This window comes from Apostichopus japonicus, chromosome 16 (genome assembly GCF_037975245.1).
Source record: "Apostichopus japonicus isolate 1M-3 chromosome 16, ASM3797524v1, whole genome shotgun sequence".
NCBI classification, from domain to species: Eukaryota; Metazoa; Echinodermata; class Holothuroidea; order Aspidochirotida; family Stichopodidae; genus Apostichopus; species Apostichopus japonicus.
The window spans coordinates 7,235,016-7,253,796 of NC_092576.1; the positions used below are offsets into that span (position 1 = coordinate 7,235,016).

General features: G+C 34.9%; 1 protein-coding gene across 4 annotated transcripts; it reads right to left on the minus strand.

Moving 5' to 3' along the window:
• Nucleotides 1-4,992: 4,992 nt before the first annotated feature.
• LOC139982609 (uncharacterized) lies at nt 4,993-18,402 on the minus strand. 4 transcript variants are annotated; one of them, XM_071995558.1, is made up of 16 exons: nt 17,889-18,402; nt 17,082-17,420; nt 15,441-15,788; nt 14,423-14,779; nt 14,035-14,319; nt 12,891-12,995; nt 12,699-12,722; nt 12,467-12,582; nt 11,843-11,934; nt 10,799-10,978; nt 9,942-10,052; nt 8,042-9,134; nt 7,182-7,296; nt 6,392-6,458; nt 5,846-5,942; nt 4,993-5,028 (listed from the first exon to the last, which is right to left on the minus strand). In XM_071995558.1, exons 1-8 carry the CDS (start codon nt 18,286-18,288, stop codon nt 12,551-12,553), a joined length of 1,890 nt encoding a protein of 629 aa, XP_071851659.1. In that variant the 5' UTR covers nt 18,289-18,402; the 3' UTR covers nt 4,993-5,028; nt 5,846-5,942; nt 6,392-6,458; nt 7,182-7,296; nt 8,042-9,134; nt 9,942-10,052; nt 10,799-10,978; nt 11,843-11,934; nt 12,467-12,550. The 4 variants fall into 4 exon arrangements, with proteins under 4 accessions (XP_071851659.1, XP_071851658.1, XP_071851661.1 ...); XM_071995557.1 differs by lacking the exon at nt 6,392-6,458 and having other exon boundaries at nt 5,001-5,028; XM_071995559.1 differs by lacking the exons at nt 4,993-5,028; nt 5,846-5,942; nt 6,392-6,458 and having other exon boundaries at nt 7,239-7,296; nt 7,954-9,134.
• Between the last annotated feature and the right edge of the window lie 379 nt (nt 18,403-18,781).

Sequence of the window (18,781 nt, forward strand, 5' to 3'; positions counted from 1 at the left end):
AATAAAATATGTTTGTTCTTAATTGTTTCAATGTCAGAGTACACAAATGGATATACACGTGGTGCAAAAATTGAGTCAATTAGACCACTCAAAGCCTCCCAGGAGTAGCGTATGACAACTGTTTACTACTGTGTAAAGAGGTTTGTTAAAGTGACCTAAACTTCAGACTCTCATAGTGGAGAGATCTTTATTGTCATTATACGGAAACTTGAAAGTTCCATGAATGGCCAACGTGTCAGCTATCCAGTGATGGGTAGGGTTAAGCTAGTGAAATTTTTTTAGGACTTTAAAACCACATAAATTTGACGATTTAGTCTATAAGTGAATAGGACAATGATACGGAGTGTGCTACCCTATGCAGTACAGTACCTTTTATGATTTAGTGTGTTAGTCAATGGCGCAATTATATGTAGTGTTCCACCCTATACAGAACCTTTTTATGATTTAAAATGTTAGTTCATGGCGCAATTATATATAGTATGCTACCCTACACAGTATCTTTTTATGATTAAGTGTGTTGGTCAATGGGGAAGTTATATGGAGTATGCTGCCCTATACAATACCTTTTTATGATTTACTGTGTTAGTCAATGGGGCAATTTTATGGAGTTTTCTACCCTACCTATACAGTACCTTTTTATGATTTAGTTTGTTAGTCAATGGGACAATTATATGGAATATGCTACATTGGACGTTCGCATTTCCCAACGTTGTGATCATTATCAATTCATTTCTATGAGCATTGTGAGACAATGAAAATATCTGAAGTAAGCACTGAAGTAAGCACATGATACAGTTAGCATATCTCTCGCAAAAGTAACATTTTGACGGGCTTTTGCTATTTTATGTGGTGTTATGTGATTAAATAAACTATTAAGTAATGCTAACAGTGTTTTTTAAGCGTAACTTGCCAATTTAGGCGTGGTCGTCATGAGGGCTGCTTTCAGAATATTTTATGTTAGCTATCAGCAGCATTTTGTTCAACGAACACCGGAAAAACATCTGCAACGTTCGCTTGTTTGTAGCTGTTGCATATTTATTTGCAATGCGCCATCTATTACTTTAATTTCAGGCAGTAGAAAAAGTGATATAGGTTCAAACCGGTTTAAACTGATATTCCGCGTGTAACATGTACTAGAGTTTCGTTGCACCCACCTTCATGTTAAAGGAGAAATAACCCCTACTCTTTTCTGCGTAGAGAATACCGTTTGGCGGTACGCTCTTTTCGACAGAAGCAACACGAATGTTTGCAAACAATTCTTTCAACCTTAAAAATCGATTTAATTGTTACCCATTGCATTTGAAAGTTTTTTTTTTCAATCCCGACTTTTCGTGACGTAAGAGAGCCACATATCGCATTTCAACAGAAAACGTGTTGTAAATTTCCAACAATAATTAAAATTGAACAAGCAAAGAGAAAGTAATATAAATGTGTTAGATAAAATGGTTTGTTTTTCTTTCTAAAGGTGCTAACAGTATGTCACGGATGTTTTTGTCGAGAGCAGTCATTAAGGCCGTTAAGACTAGGACAAAGAGCGTATATGAGTTTCAATCTGCAATATAATTTTAAACACCAATAAAATTAATAAAAGTTAGATAGAAGCATTTGTCTATATAATCTGTGGAGTGTTTACATCTATTTTGTATCTACTGCATATGGTTTCTTGTTTCATTCAGCCTCGTCTTCACTCGTTCTCAATATTATTTCTCCTTTTGGTTTGTTCATTGCGATTATGTACAAAACATGTTCTCCTTTTTCTTCTAGCATGTCTCTATATGAGCGTTGGCTTTCGGCCTTGGTTTCACGTTCTCTTTCTTTCTTGTTTCAGCTTTTATTTCCTCTGACTATCCCTTTCTAATGTCAGATCAGTAGCCTCTTTAACTGCCTGTTGAAAATCTCCAAGATTGATATAATGTAGTCATTGAACATAATATGGCAAATACGTAAACAGGAAGTTAAGCATATGTAGTACGTGTTCTTTGTATATTCTGCATTATGAAGCATTTAATACTAAACAAAAAATGTCTTGAGTGCCTGACCCAGTATATAAGGCATCCACCAAAACCATGAAATATCATATATAGAGCAAGGGGGTGTGTTCGTGAGTGGTTTACGTATTCTTATTCCACTTCTAAAGTTCCTACGTCAGCCGATACTCATAGCTAGTACAGTAACTATACTGGTGTCACCTGTAACATATTTACCGTGTAACGAACACAGCGTAGTAATGATTATCGCCTACCTTCGTCTGTGTATAACATTACGGATAACTACAAACAGTAAATGTAGGTGAAATACAGCAGTTCATATCAGATATTGTGTTTTTTGAAACCTTATCTTTCTCAAAGCAAGGCACTAATTAACTATAGTTTTATGGTTTAAAGATCTGTAAAAATTATATATTCTCTCATTCGTGAATCCTAAAAACACATACGGTAGATCGATGATTCTTTGTTATTGCCTTACACAGTAAATTCGTCCTTTTCCAGTGCCGCTAGAGCATAGACAGAAGTTTTCAACTGGTATGTCCTACCAACCATATGAAAGCTGGTGACTTGATCTATTAAAGCCTTCTAGGAGATGAAAAAGTATTGATTATTTAATTCTTCCTTGATTTTGTGTTGTCAAGAAGACTCATTGATGGTAAATGCATCGCTAAAGGACAATAAACTGCAGATCATATCAGATATTGTGTTTTCCGAAACCTTATCTTCCTCGAAGTAAGACACAAAGTAACTACAGTTTTAAGATTTTAAGGTTCTGTAAAAATGATATATGCTCCCATTTTTGAATGATACAAAAACATATGGTAGATTGAAGAAAGAAAACAAAAACAGAAATAAATACAAAACTATGCGTTTACTGAAGGGTAATGACGTAATTAAAGTAGACCGATCAGATTACATGACATCAGGAAAAAGGTAGCCCTGCTCTGTGTTTATCTCATAAGACATTCATTGAAGGAATTCATACAACTATTACTCAGAATAACAACCTAACAGTCACACTGATACTCGCAGGTTCTGTTAACAAAAAAGAATAAAAGGTAAACCTTGTCCCTTGACGTTGAATAATTTGTAAAACGAATGGTAATAACATGTTACTTCTTTTAAACTTTATCAACGTACATTACGCTATTGTTTCGTCGAATATTAAAAATAACTCTGTACGTGGCGGTCCCTTATTAACCTATTACTTATTTGTACAGACTGCTGTAGAAAAACAACACTAATAATCTCGTTTTACATGTTTTTATGTTCAAATATGAAAGTTCCATACCGTTAATTGATTACACACGTTGTAGTAGGAAGTAGAGATAGCACGATATTCATAATGTCGCTGTTAATATAATACTCAAAAGTAATCTAGTTGTTCATGGTCCTTCCTGTCAATATACACGTATACCATTACAACTGTGTATGAAATTACTTAAGTTACAATGAATTTTCAAAAGCAAAAAGTGCAAATATTTATCCATTTATTGTTTTCAGTTTCAAAACATTAATAATAATCACTTGTTTTTAAATTCAGTTATATGTCATTCGTGCGACATCTGGACGAGAGCCACGCAGATAAATATTAGGTGGACTTTCCCATCACGTGTTATCATCACTCAGTCTGCTCGCACAATATTAATATATTTTTTTTCACATAACTATTTACAATGTGAAGGGAAGTCTTCTGTAAAGCCTATATACTGGCTTAACAACACAGAAGACTTCCAAACAGAAAAATAAGAGACAAGAGGGAGAAAAAATGATAATAATATGTACAAGTGTCAGCTACAATTAAACCATAATTAATAAGGAGTAATAAATTATTAATAAGGCAGGAGAGAATCGAGAGTTTAGCCATCAAAAAGTGGCTCTAATCAATGAACCATATATCTTTGAGTTAGGAAATAGATATTGGGATGTGGTTGTCAACTTACAGTATGGAACATTTTCAATGTGCGTTCGGCTTGTCTGCTACATGAATATTACTTCATCATATTACCAGCATGGCTTACTCAGCTATAACATCGGTTGATGCGTACTGATTATTTATCCTCAGAATGAACGTTGTTGAGTATTGAGAAAGAATAAAATATATTTTACCCCCGTTGGCTTCTTCTTGGTCATCTACTCATAACGCATAGACTTTATGTGGTGGTTACATGTCAGATTTGATGATTTCAAAAAAACAATCATAAATGTTATGATGATGGAACCGCCCTCCCCACCCCCTTCCCCCAAAAATAATTAAATTGGTGACTTTAGGCTGATGTTATATAACTTGAATGTCATGTCGATAAAAGATAACAAAAACACATATTACAAAAATAACAAAAGAAACGAAGATAAAGATTGATTCCATCAGAAGACACGATATTATTGATCAGTTTGGTATGACTTTGCATTATTATCTACAGTGGAAACATCAATATAATGTATATGTGATCTTCCCGCAAGCAGGAACTCGCGAAAGAAGCCATGGAGGCTTATAGACTCGCAAGCTGACCGAAGCCAATCTCTCGGCACACATCCATTTAACGTCCATGTCGGGAAGTTGTTATTGAACAACACCCTTGCCAGACGACACACATTGCTGTCGGCGGGGAATCGAACCGGGGATATCATGACTGGGAGACGCCGGCGTTAACCACTAGGCTATACACTCCGCCTTGTTGTCATTGTTGTTGTCATTGTTGTCATAATCATTGTTGTCACCATCCTCTGAGGCCAATGTGAAATAATTAGGTTCCTCTGGATCTCCTTCATCGTCCGAGCATCCACATGTCTACAATAGAAAGGGATTACAGAAAGGGTAAGCACTTTAAAACTCACAACTTTAAGTAACTGATGATAGAGAATAGCAAAAGTGATAATAGAAAGAAAGCTATACGTAGTAGTTATTTGCTAAGTGTTTTGTTTGTTTAATTTTACCTTCTTCATATTCTTAAGAAACGTCATGAAGGTGTTTCGAAGTCTCCCGAAACACGGCCTCTTTTCGATGGATGAATTCCAAGTGGAGAGCAATACGCCAAATCTGTGTGTGGAAATAAAGTTGATGAATCAATACCGTAACAAAATATATACTTCCACATCAACTGTGGATTGTAACATATGAGGTAATTGTTGTTAACTATTATACAACACCTAATTATACAAATTACATCTTTCAACTTATGAAATATTTGCACTATTGCACTCATAACCATTCATTATTTGTATGCTAACAACATTTGAAAGTGACACGTGTTGTACGAAACTGAACTTGAGGCAAACAGGTATGATATCGTATATGCACACTGACATATCTGTGTATTGACTGTTTCTTGTGCGTCTTTTTTAAAATTATATATGTGCATGTATATGTATATGTGTAAGTGTATTTGTATGTGTTTGCATATGACTATGGGTATGTATATGGGTAAGTGTATTTGTATGTGTATGTTTATGGTTATGGGTACAGAATTACATATCTCCTCATTCAAAGTTCAAACCATTTTCAATCCAAAGTCAAACCAATAAAGTGAAAATAAAGGTGAAAACAAAACCAACAACGAGAAAGTTTGCTCTCAGCCTGCAATTATAATATCCGACTTTTTTTCATTTAAGTTCACTTATGATACAAACAGCAACCATTTCAATTATCAATATCTTTATAAAGCAATGTAGAAATTCTTTTGCAAATTTCACCATATTGCTTAGTGTACTTCCGTTTTCATTATTCAAACAATTTGTCCTGTGGAATATCATTTTATGTGCTTTTTGTTTGTCATTAAATAGGAAACCTGACTTTTGTATGATGAGAGATAAGTGTGCACGTTAGTTAGAGAACAGTTCATAACATGAATACTCACAACCCTCCTGGACACGCTAGTGGCTGATCAAGGTTGTCTTTGGCTCTCAGTTTCTTTTCAATCTCTGGACAAGTCAAACCTCCAAAAGGAGTGTCACCTTACCATTGAACAGGAAAAAGAAATATGTACAATTCCTGACAGACAGTTACACATAGTCAAAGAAGTAGATAGGGCTTCAACTGTAATTCTTTCCAAACAAGTGTGAAATCTATTATATACTATAGAGGAATTCATGTAAGAAAGTCTACAGCATCTAAGAAATTTGGGAATATTTAGTCTATTCTAGGAGTTGAACGACATGGATATTTTCAACGCTCACCATTACACAGAGGAGTCGAAAGCCTAGTCATGCCAAAGGACAAATATGCCACCGGCTCCTGTGGCACTTTTCCAACTTTTTTAACAGTATCTTTATACAAGTGAATACACATCCTACTGCACCCCCCCCCCCCAACCACCTTCTTAAAAACAAACCCTTCGTTTTATAAGGCCTAACCATACCAAGAGAGTAAATCTCCCAGACAACAACTCCAAAGTTCCACACACCTGATTTTTCCTTATAGTGACCCAAGAAAACAGTTTCTGGTGCCAGCCACGCCAAAGGAGGAAATTTCTGGTTAAAGGGAGAGAATAAGAAAAACCGAATTCCTGTTACCGTTTTATGCCGGCCACCTTTTGCAAAACAGACAGTCTGTGTTGTTCAGATGAGAGAGACATAATGGTGTGCCACGGAAGGCTTATGTACTACATACAGATCCGTCTCAAGAGTAATAACATGTGCTCATTATACTCAAGATATTTCTTACATAGTATTCTACTTATTCGCTTTAAGCTCTGAACTTAGCAAGCGTTTACAATTACTTAAAACCAGCATGCATTTGCTTTTGTTTATGATGCTTTTGGTTTCGCAGTCAATTATGGCAAGCTACGTGTCACCTTGTGCCATTGTGTGATACAGTGTACATATAATCATCATGTATGAAACTGCATATATGCATTAGCACGTTATATATTGATGTAACAAATACGTATTTGTCTAGAACTACTATAACTTTGCTTGAATAAATTCTGATTAGTACATGTCACTTCAAACACCACATGTCAAATGTACCATATCAAATATGAAATATTTATCCGTGAATAAACATAAAACATGAAATTAGAAAATGAATCATATTTTTTGTTAGACACCATTTGCCAAAGTTTCAACTTCCAAAAATCCGATGTTAATCACAAATAGAACCCGAGTGTCTAATCGTCTTTCCTACATTTCAGCACGCCTTGGTACACGGATTCTCTTAATACTAACAATACTAATAAGATAAACCGTCTTTACCGATTCGAGAATGCTGTCCATCCTCTCCTGCGCCAAATCCACAGGCCAAAAATCATGCATTTCCCACTTGAAGTGAGTAGAACTTTTTTTTTGCAGCAAGTCCAGGATGAAGAAACTGCAACGAAACCAAAATCACAAATCGACATCTGTTACTAAATGACTTTTGTTGAATAATGTTTATCTATTGAAATGCAAGCAAGAAGCGTAAATTTGTTCGATCATGATAAGATCATTTGTGTAATAATTAACCACATAACAACTAATCCAGAAAGGAATACCCAAGGCATTTTATGGTTTGTTGGTAATAGAAGTAACGTAAGTTATTCTATAACGGTAACCATGGTCTTGTACAGGTTTCGTTTGTAACGGCTATATTGACAGGAAAATGAACATTCTCCTGACTATCAACCGTAATCTACATAGACTTATCTAAATATTGTAGATTTATCACTAAACTACTGACATAACTATCAATCGTGAATGTTAGAAAGGATGATGTTTAGTAACTCAATGCTCAATTGAAATCGTTCCCAAAGTTGTTCTAAAAATTGAAGGTATCTTTGTATTCAGTCTTAACGCGATAGAAAATCCAGAGTGTTTAGGCTGAGTTTTTTTTTTATATAAAAAACAAAGAGAGTGAACATACGCGCATTTTTTACAAAGTGCTTTCATTTCATTAGGCTAGTACCAAATTGTATCTCAATGGTAAATGTTGTGTAACATGGAGCTATAAGAATTAATAGTCCATATGCATCGAGACTATAACTCTTACCTTTTGACCTGCGAAGAACATTCCATCACATACGTCTTTAGATGTTTCTATGAAGAAACTAATCTAAAGTATAAAAAGATCGACATACCTTTAAATACTATGACCTTTCACCGTTCATATCCTGGATTGTTGCTAACGCCGGAATCCTCAGGCTAAGTCAGCTGGTGTTTAAGTTACCAGACTCTGTACAAGGTCGACAGCTAGATACTACGGCCTAGATGCTACAGGCTAGATGCTAATGATGGCGCTATGACGCTAAATAATATACGGCTTCCGCGATCCAGTGGCTTCCAGTAAATAAATGGTATATGCTGTATCGCGTGAACGCTTTCGCGACCGAGTAGTCTCTAGGTACTGAAATGATATAGGTATGAACACGTAAACACTCTACGAATCGGTGGCGAATATTTTCGCCAGCCCCTTTTAGAAGTGTTGATGCTCACGCTACATCTAGGTTATAATAAAATATAAGTCCTCGCTCGGCGCGATGGCTGTAGATAAGTAAAAGTAGGTAAGGCGGACCTACGTATAAGTGCTATCGGTAGAATCAACGGTAGGCTATATATAATTAGTAACGCTAAAATGTTCCTCGAAGTAAAGTCGAATTTAAGGTTGGATAAAGTGTCCTCGGTTAAACTCCACAGATAAAAATAAACGTTCTGTGAAAAGATCCTTAAATATACCAAGATCCGAGAATCAATCTCTGTAGAAGTCGTTCGCTACAAAATATATACGGTTGGCCAGGTTAATCGCTCGCGTCGCTCGTCGGTTGTGCCCACGCTTCCTAGAAACTTTCTAACCCCTGAAAATCAGGGGCTTCCGGAAACCCGTCACGGAATGTTCAATTCTAAAGGAGGGTGGACGAAACTAAATCACTACACGTCTACTGCGTAAACGGTCAATTGTAGCGTCTTCTCATGCTCTGCCAGTTGTGCAGTCGCGACCTTACAGTAGTCACTGAAGTGCTGATAATTTCGCAGGAGAAAATCTTTGAGTGTTCCACATTCGATATGTTCTTGGTAGATGAAGTGCGGTACTTAGTCTCTAGAGACATTCGTAACGTTAATATTTACTTAATGGTTTGCTCAAATATTTAAATTCGTGACCAATAATTGAGTAAGACTATGTTTACTCTTTTTAGTAACGGGAATGCTTGGACTAGTTCTCAACTATAGAAAAAACTGTAGGTTCAAATATAGATACAAAAGACTTCAAGTAGTCTATTACACAAAATGGAAATAGTTCCAGATTAACTTTAACCAATCAAAGATAGCCCGTCATATATGATGCTCTCGAAAACTGAGAGTAACATATTATTCGATGCAGCAGTAGCTCAAACATTTTTTTTGGGGGGAGGGGCATCAATTTACAAGTTCAAACTTGTTTATGCACATTACAAGTACAAACAGTCTGTCAAATAGAGAACGTTTTGCATGAATGTGGTATTTTTTGTTTGAAAATATGTTTCAAATTTGAATAAGTCACAATTACTCGAATTTTGATAACACAAAATAATTCTTAAACTGTATGTGATATCTGACGCATTTATAGGATTAAAATGTATCATATCCAGGGGGTAGGAGCCGGGGTGGGGGAGGGGGCACTGGGGGCACGTTCCGCTACTTTTTTTCTAAAAGCAAATGTGCCCTACTGGCAAATAAAATGTGCCACTTTGATGAAGTTTTATGGATATCTTAAGCCTTTGTTAATTTTAATATTTTATTTTAATTATTAATTTTTAGTTTGTACATGCTTCTTTTTTTTTAAATGGCATTCTATATCTTTTTGTAACACGGTTAACAATAAACAATATCAATAAATATTATTGATAGTATACTAACAAATCATATATATGTAAGTCATATGGCCGGTGTGTATCGGTTAATAGCATAACGAGTGGTGGTTGTGGAATGAGAAAGTGCCCCTCTGATGTTGTGCCACCACACTTTTTGGAAGCATCCTACCCACTGATGATAACATATACTCACCGTCCTCTAGAGCGACTCCGAGTATTTCAGCGATATTCTCGTGCTTGCGTAACGTAATCACGTTCTTTGCCAAGGCACGAAAGTTTAACATATCTTTCATTCTTGCGTCATCTTTATTAATAAAGAAAGGGTGCAGTATGTTAAAAGAAACTGCTTTCGTTTTGGTTGCCAGTATTCAATCACGATTTCGCAAAAGTTTCACAATATGGCCGCATTGAACAGCGATTTAGGGGCATTGGTATAGTGGGCGATCAGGGGGATAAATATCCCTAATTGTATCATCAAATATAAAATGTGTAAAGTAAGTAGGCCTGACGTTTCGATCCTTGCAGGATCTTCTTCAGAGGCTAAATGACAAGTACAGTAACAGAAGGGACAAAAACACGCACAGAAAACATACAGGTTAATGAACACGGTGAACCCAATGAGATAGATGAAAGGGGATTATAAAAATATAAAATGTCAGAGTCATTCCTCCCTTGGAACATATTTATTGTGTTTGAAAATCGCCAAGAGAGATATACCTCAATATCAATCGGCTTTCTATTTAACCGCCTCTACAATCAGTCAACATAAATCAACACTTAACCTTAAAAAGGAATACCTTTATACAACTTTGTTAACTTCTATAAATTTTTTTTAAAAAAAAGACTGATGTCGACTTGCGGAGACTAGCGAGTATTATACAAAGTTCCATTCTTTTATGAAGCATAAAGGGTAACATATGATACGTTACATAACGTTCCGAAAACGTTATTATGTTGTAAGTGCGTAAAATAACGCGTGCTGCTTGTAAGAAATCATGAAGATACGCTAAGAAATCAATGAAAGGTTTGTAAATTGTATATAATACTTACCGGAGACAGCCTTCGCGATGATTTTGCTTCTGTTGCCATTAATAGTTGTAGTAGTAGCGAGATAGTATTTAATGGTACCTTCATCTGGTAGTTGACATGTTAGCTGTACGTCACAACACCGCAATACCAATGCATCGTCCTCATTGGAAATAATTGTGACTCTGTCTTGACGATGGTGTACTAAATTTTTCAACGATAGAAAGTCAGCTTATTATTATGAATTTTCTTTTCAAATATCAAGGTAAACTTTGTTGTGTCGAAGTTTCAAAATGTAAAGACGAAGAATTTCAAATGAATCTGAGGTCGTGACAAATTATCATGAAAAGTTGCCCAAAGAAGACGGAAAATTAATTTGATTATATTTGTCCTACCAAGTGACACTTTGTTAGTAAACAGCTCACGTTTTATAATATTTTATTATACAACATTTCTATAGCGCCTTATCCAATCAGAAATTGCTCTAAGGCGCTTTACAGTAATACATACAAACATGATATACAAATATATAAATCGATAATGTAAGGTATAAAACGGTAGAAATGTTGTTATATAAAATCTGACAATAAATTTTATAAAAAAAAACTGCAAATGGGATATCGAAAATTATACAAAAATATTCTTAACATTTAAAATATATATATGTGAAAAATTTAAAATTTTAAAAGTGCTATAAATGCAAAATGGAAAATGCGTTGTAATAATGTGACAATATAAATAGTATAAAAAGCACGGTAATGGAATGCAGATCTAACAAGAAAGGTTTTGACTAGTTTTTTTTAAATTCATCTATATTTTTGGCACACTTTGCTTCCTCCGATAAATGTATTGATTATACAAAGACGTATAACTGAATGTATACAAATCTCTTGGTTCACTTGTACTAAATATATATTTTATTATTAAGGCGTGCGCTATTTCATTCCCATTCATGTCATTGTTTTAATTGGTTAAATCTGAGTTTTAACTCATGAATTTGTGTAAAGGTAAATATATTTACTGGTTGTGGAATTATCTATTACAAATATGTCTTAGCAAATAACTTACCCATATCAATTCCTTCGGTTCTCGTAGTATTGGTGGGTAAAACATCTCGGGAAACCGAGGTCAAGGGTATAGTTACCGATGAATCTGGCAAGCTAAATATCAATAAACATATACTTACTATTCGTTTTCGCTTTCGTTTATTTATTCAATCTAAAGAGTAGGCCTTCGTTATTTCCGTCATTATGTACAACATGATAACAAAGATATAAACTGTGTGATATCAATGCTTTTCTAAAGCAGAGAATTTAATACACATAATTAGTTCATTTCAGTATATGAAGGAATATATATATGTTCTAGGATCTTAACAATTATGCAAATATATTTCTTAATGAAGACGATACCAATACGCTCAAAAACAAACTCAGTAAAAATGTTACATTTATACTAATCTGATGGCATCCTAACCGATTTTCAAAGCAGACGAACAGGGTACCTGAAAACCAAGCATCTGCTCTATAAAAATCTCAATTTTTAATTTGTTGAATTTAAACAGAGACCCAACACCGATCTGTAGAATATTAAAGTCTGTAGAGTCTGTAGAGTCTGACAAATGTCAACCAAATGGTATTAAGTGCATTTAAAATCTTAAGTTTGTTACGTGTTTTGTTTGTTTAACTTTACCTGCTTCATATTCTTAAGAAACGTCATGAAGGTCTTTCGAAGGCTCCCGAAAGACGGCCTCTATTCAATTGATGTAGATAGGGCTTAAACTGTAATTCCTTCCAAAAGTGTGTGATCTATTACATAATATAGAGGAATTTATGTAAGAAAGTCTACAGCAGGGCTAGCTGATACAAAACGAAAGTATACTTACGTTCATAAAATATGTATATCATTTTCAATAAACACTCACCTGGGGACTTTATACACTGACATGCTGTAGAGAGAAACAACAGGGTGGATAATTAATGGAATTAATTTGAAGTTTAGCTGGACTAAAATCATGACATTTTTGCATGAGATATGTTAACCTTTATGTAATGCATTTATGTGATGTGTTGAAAAATACAATGTTATTCATATAAATTATAAAATGATAGCTTACCGGTATTTTGTTTCCAAAGTGCGAATATGAAAACTGCTAGAATGAAAATAGCCACGAGAATGATATATATGTCATTCTTAGAAGAACCTGTCTCTGGTTTGGTATCTGCATAAAACCGTTAAAAACAGATGACATTTGTAAGGTTACACCAGGTATGTCCAAATGGTATTTCAAAGTTCCGGTTGTTACTTAAACACCGATAATTGAGTTGTTGTTTTATGAGCTATTGTCACCTAGCATATCGTAATAGTTGCAGCTCAATAGTATCTTATTACATGCTTTCATTTCATTTAATTTAATTTAATTTAATTTATTGTTCCTTTTTACAACAATGTACAAGTATAAAACAAATAGTTTTCAGAATACCACGTTAACAGTACATGAAATGAAAAGGGAAGTGTGCTGAAAACACCTAGTGGGCTTGACGAGAGCACACTGCCCGAATGTAACTGAACCGAAAGAAATACATACCTTACAAAACAGACCAAAACAGCTATGTAATTTAACTAGATCACTATACCAATCCCTCCTCTTCTCACCTATTCCCCATCCCCATCACACCCCTTCTCAACCCCACATTCTAAGAAGCTACGAAGAGGATACGTAACGTCGTAAGATATTTCTAAAGACTTCACACGTTAAATGATTTGACTGGTTATTTCAAACTTTGAAAGTGATAATTATTATTACAAGGTATATAAGAAACACTTTCACCAATTAGCAGATCAGATCAGGAAAGAAAATAATAATAAAACAGAATCGATTGTTCCGACATATTATGAATAAGGTTGTTACAGAAAGGACTGAATAACTTCAATGTAGTTCTAATGAGAGAAAAGAATAATAAAGAGAAGGAGGCTGTCAATAGTACACAAAATCCTTGGAAGAATGCGACGAAGTATGCTGATGACAATCCGAAGAAGTAGCCCAAGATAAAGAAGCATGCAACGAAGAATTCGAAGAAGAATGCAAAGGAGGAAAAAATACGTAAAACAAAGGAGAAGAATCAGAACAAGAAGAAACTCGGAAAGGTATATGTAAATCTTTCCATAAATGAAATAAGTGGATAGTACATGCAAGATATAAGAAAGACGAAATTAGAAGAGCGAGAAATCAATAAAGTGAAAATTATACATAATCTCACCAGAGACTTCAAAAGATATTGTTTGGTAGTAAAGTTGGTTGTAAGGACCTTCTAGGACACACGCGACACTCCCTGTTCTTTTAGTTGGCGAGAACATCAATATTGATAAAGATTCCTCAAAGGTTACAATTGGGAAGGTGGTGTTTATAACTTTCCAGGTTATATTTATGGGCACGTTTTGTAACAAGAAACTGCACTTGGCATAGTACGTTCCCTGTTCTCTGATGATGTATATGGTCCTGTTGTCCTCCATCTCATTAATAGATAGTGTAACGTCGACAAAACCTGAATATGTAATAAAACGGAATAAACAAGTAAAGAATAAGGCTTATTGGAGTTTACGGGAGAGTTGAAAAACAAAACACGACAGTTACATTTAAGAACATACCAAATGTTTCAAAGCTCCGTCGAATAGTTGTGGTCGTACCAAACATTGTGTCAGTTACTGCACATGCGATATATCCCTTTTCCTCTGATGGTGAATATATCACAGAGAAAGATTCCCCAGTAAGTGTAGACGAGAAGTAAATATTATTAGTAGTCAGAGTAACGTTTGAGTCCGTGAAATGTTGATTTGATGTGATGCTTGATGTTGTGCTGACACTTCCCAAAAATCTACTATAATCGGATATTCCAGTTATGCTCGCAGTACATGTCACGTGGACATCGTTGGTCCTCGCAACGACTACTTTTCCAGTGATATCGATTCCGTTTACTTGAACTCCTATTGGCTTCAAACTCACATCTGCAAAATGATTAACAATATGATGATGTGTACACTGCTATTTACAAGTTGTGTAAATTCACTATTCAATATCTAGCAGGGTGGTTAATAATTGCATACTAATACACAATACTGCACAACACTGCACACTACTGCACAATACTGCAAAATAGTTAGTTGCGCTGAACAAGATGCTACAATTCACTTTGTGATGCGGACTGGAATTTGTCCTAATTGAGCTATCACAACAAACGCTGTAAATGAGTGATTTCTTATTGTTTGTATTAATATGCACATTCATATATGATGATTACAAACTAAAGTCGGTGTACACCTAAATGTGTCATGAAATGAATAAAAAATATGTAAACTTATTACTGATACCATGTCATGAGCGAAACACATCGTTGATAACTACGTAATTAGCACAATACTAGTTGAGGGTGCCGGTGAACTTGATTTTAATTTCTGCCCAGAAGTAAACGCCTTAAAATACCCTAATCAATACTCCACTGGACTACATACCTGCGTTCTGAAGATTGAAAACTATTGAAAGTTACTCTACAATTCCTTTTTACCTTAGATAGCTTATGTAACGTGTGTGAGGCGTTGCAATTTCATGATACCGTTTTGTGTAACAGCAGTCAACTTTTGAATTCCTAATCTAATGCGGATATCTTACCAAAGGTGTGTAAGTTCCTCCCTTTGGTCTTCGTCGTTCCTACTGCTTTATCTATAACAGTGCATGCGACGAATTCGCAGTCTTCTTGTGGGGAGTAAATTACTGAATATTCTGACACAGTAAAATTGGTAGGGAAGTCTTGATGAGTGGTAAGAGTCACAGCTGTGTCAGTGAACTTGCTTTCTGAATTGAAGTCGGAAGTACTTTTAACTCTCCATACAAGGTTATCATGATAAGGTAGTTTAGTTATGTTAGCTGTGCACGTAACCATAGCCTTAGTCTTTCTAGGAAGTATCTCCATAGCGGCGATTCCGTTGACCTCTATTTGGACTGGCTGGAGAACAAGTTCTAAAATTTAAAGAATACCAATCGATGAATAACTGGTTAAATGTTTTTCATCAATTCTATAGACATGATATGCATCTCATCATGACTGAATTGTGACTTAAAGCGGTATACTGGCAGTTAAAATGTATTCGTCACTAAAACGTTTGAACTTTTTCTGCATGTTTAGGCCAACATGACATTAACATCGATAGTTGTGTGCCCAAGCCACGTGTTTTGTCACATGGGTTCTCAATAACGTTAAAATAAACTGAAGTTCAGTAGTTGATTTCCTCGGAGAATGTGAGTTTAGTCGTTTCTCTGTCTAAATCTACTAAAATTGTCGCACTTTCGATGTAACAATAAAATCCAACAAACATAGCGTTTGTATGGCAATGATTTGAATTCTTCAAAATGTTCTGTTAATTAACTTGGCAAGAATAGAGTAAATATTATCATCGCTGTAATTCAGCTGAAACATTTTTGTATATTCATTCTACAAGAAATTTTTCTAAACATGTTGATGAAACTCTAAATACAGAGAGTATTATCTAAGCAAACATCCAAAGGTATCCAAAGGTATCAAATCTCAAGGATAAATCAACTAGCTGATTCAAAACAAAGCAAAGTTTTCGAAGAATAACTACCGCGATCACATCACAAACCTCATACTGTGATCCATTATTTGGGAGACTGGCGATTTTAACCCTTTAAATATATTACATCCTTCCACACTTTCCCAGTAACGAACGAGAAATATTTTGAAATAGTGTTCCAAAAAACAATTGAAATATATTTTTCTCAAAACTAAATGTTATTTTTTTACCAAAACATCCCTTGAAGTGAGCGTATTATAGTTCTGTTATGATATCTTAGAGTTGGCATTCTATTACTCCTACTGATTTAAGTTACCACAGGCTCCCTTGTTTGGTTTTGTTATTAAACTTTGACAATGTCAACCAATATATTTATTTACATGAAGACACATATAGCTGTTAGTTAAGAATGACCTTACAAGCTGCTCGGTTCATAAATAGTACTAAAAAACAAACACACAACGGGAGCAGTAGTTTGTACTTTTCAACACAGAATGTCGCTAGTAAACGTCAAGGTTGATAAATCATTTGTAGAGATTATGCCAACGTAAAACCTTGTGGAGTAGCCTATGATTTTACAATACACCAAACTGATAAAATGTGCTTCTATAAGACTACAAATTGTTTGCAAAGACGGAGACGTTCATTGTAATCGTCAGAAGAAAGAAGAAATGTTGATGCGGGCAAAGTTGAGGGAAGTGTGTAAAATGGGCTATCTCACCGTACGACAAAACTTTCAATATTTTCTTCCCTATTACATCGGTTCCGAACCATGCGCAGCAGACCAGTTTTTCATCCTGTTCTGGTTGATAATATATTGTCGAGGTTAGATTGAATCTCTCGTCTGGACGTGTGGTGTTAGTATTACCGGTGTAGTTGAAAATGCAGTCTTCATCTGTCGTATCGTCAGAACTCAAAGCTTGCCGACCCCAGGAAATATATACAGTTGGAATTACATTAAGCGCACTGCAGGTGATTGTGAAGTTATGTCCCTTGGCAAGCCAAAACAACTTGGTATTGCATTCTTTCCCATTAATTGACAAACTCATGTCAGCTGGCACTAGTATTGAAAAACAAAGTTAAATAACGTGTACTGTATATCAATAGCAATAAGTAAACATACTTTGCAGCCCACATAAATATTACATTGTCTGTCTTTATGTGCATATATATTCTTTGAATGAAAAGAAGGCAATATTTACCTTTATCATTAAAAAATATAAAGTCCTTCGACGATAAATACAACACATATTTAATAGCGTATATGTCCATATTTAAAAGCGTATTGTTACTTAAAAAATAAATAACGCGTAATATTGCTTTCTAATTTCTGTTATTTCTGCTGAAGGTAAGCAAGGAGGTTTAAAAAATAAAAGATCAGCTAGAATCATGCATGACTTGAATGTTTTAGGGCTTGCTTGGATGAATGTTTTTTATATGAACATCTTTGAAAGCAACCAATGGAGAGGAAAAGGAAAGCGAAATCGAGCTACAAAATAGCAAACAAATAAGTTAGTAGATTGCAAACCTGTAATGATCGTTAAAGAAATTTCTTCCCTTTTTTTCTTGTCAATCCAACACGTATATGTCCCTTCGTGTCCTAGACTGACAGGATTTATGATCAGAGAATTGTTTCCATATACATGTACGCTGCCGTTCATTAGGTTTTGGAATTCTTCTTCTGCATATATTGTATTCTTCAATTCTTGTACGAATCGTTCTTGGTTATGGAATATCAAATAACCCTCGTATTTCCATTCTTTCAGAGCCGCTTCATTAGCTGTACAGTTTAATATCACACTAGCACCAGTTTTCAACGTTCGCGATATTTTAATGGCTGTGCTCTCCCGTAAAGGTATGTTGATCATCAAATACATCGTTACTGATACAATATGAAGAATTGTACAATGCCGAAAGAAAGATGCCATCCTCCTATTTCTTGATTTAAATTTCGTAGCAATTTTTCTCTTCAAAGAAACAAGTAGACTATGTTTTCACATTAAGTTAACTGTTGATCTACGTATATCATGGGCGACAAGGAAGTGACAATGATAGTCTGAGGTTCAGATACATGGAGATGTGCATAACATGTATTTTGTATGTTTTATATTGAGTGATCCAACCTTTGACATTATACTCTTTTGTTTTCCAACAGCTGTCAAATATTAATAATTACCTGTTACATAAGAACTTTACTGATTCCCAATTTAAACTTTCATTTCACATGAATGCAATGAAAGGAAAAAAAAGAAGAAAAGTAACATGTTGGTTAACAATGGTGTAAATAACTGTCTTTGAAGTCATTGCACTGTTAAACAATTTACAACAATTTACAAAAGATGTCAAAAAGTGCAGTTGCATGTTTAAAACATGTTTGGATAACATAATACTTATATTTAATCCACCAAAAGAACCCTGTGG

Coding starts and splice junctions, on each gene's coding strand:
- LOC139982609 (XM_071995558.1), bottom strand. CDS start 18,288: ATGGCATCTTTCTTTCGGCATTGTACAATTCTTCATATTGTATCAGTA. Junction 14,780..15,440: donor GAGGAACTTACACACCTTTG/GTAAGATATCCG, acceptor ATCATTTTGCAG/ATGTGAGTTTGAAGCCAATA. Junction 14,320..14,422: donor ACGGAGCTTTGAAACATTTG/GTATGTTCTTAA, acceptor TTACATATTCAG/GTTTTGTCGACGTTACACTA.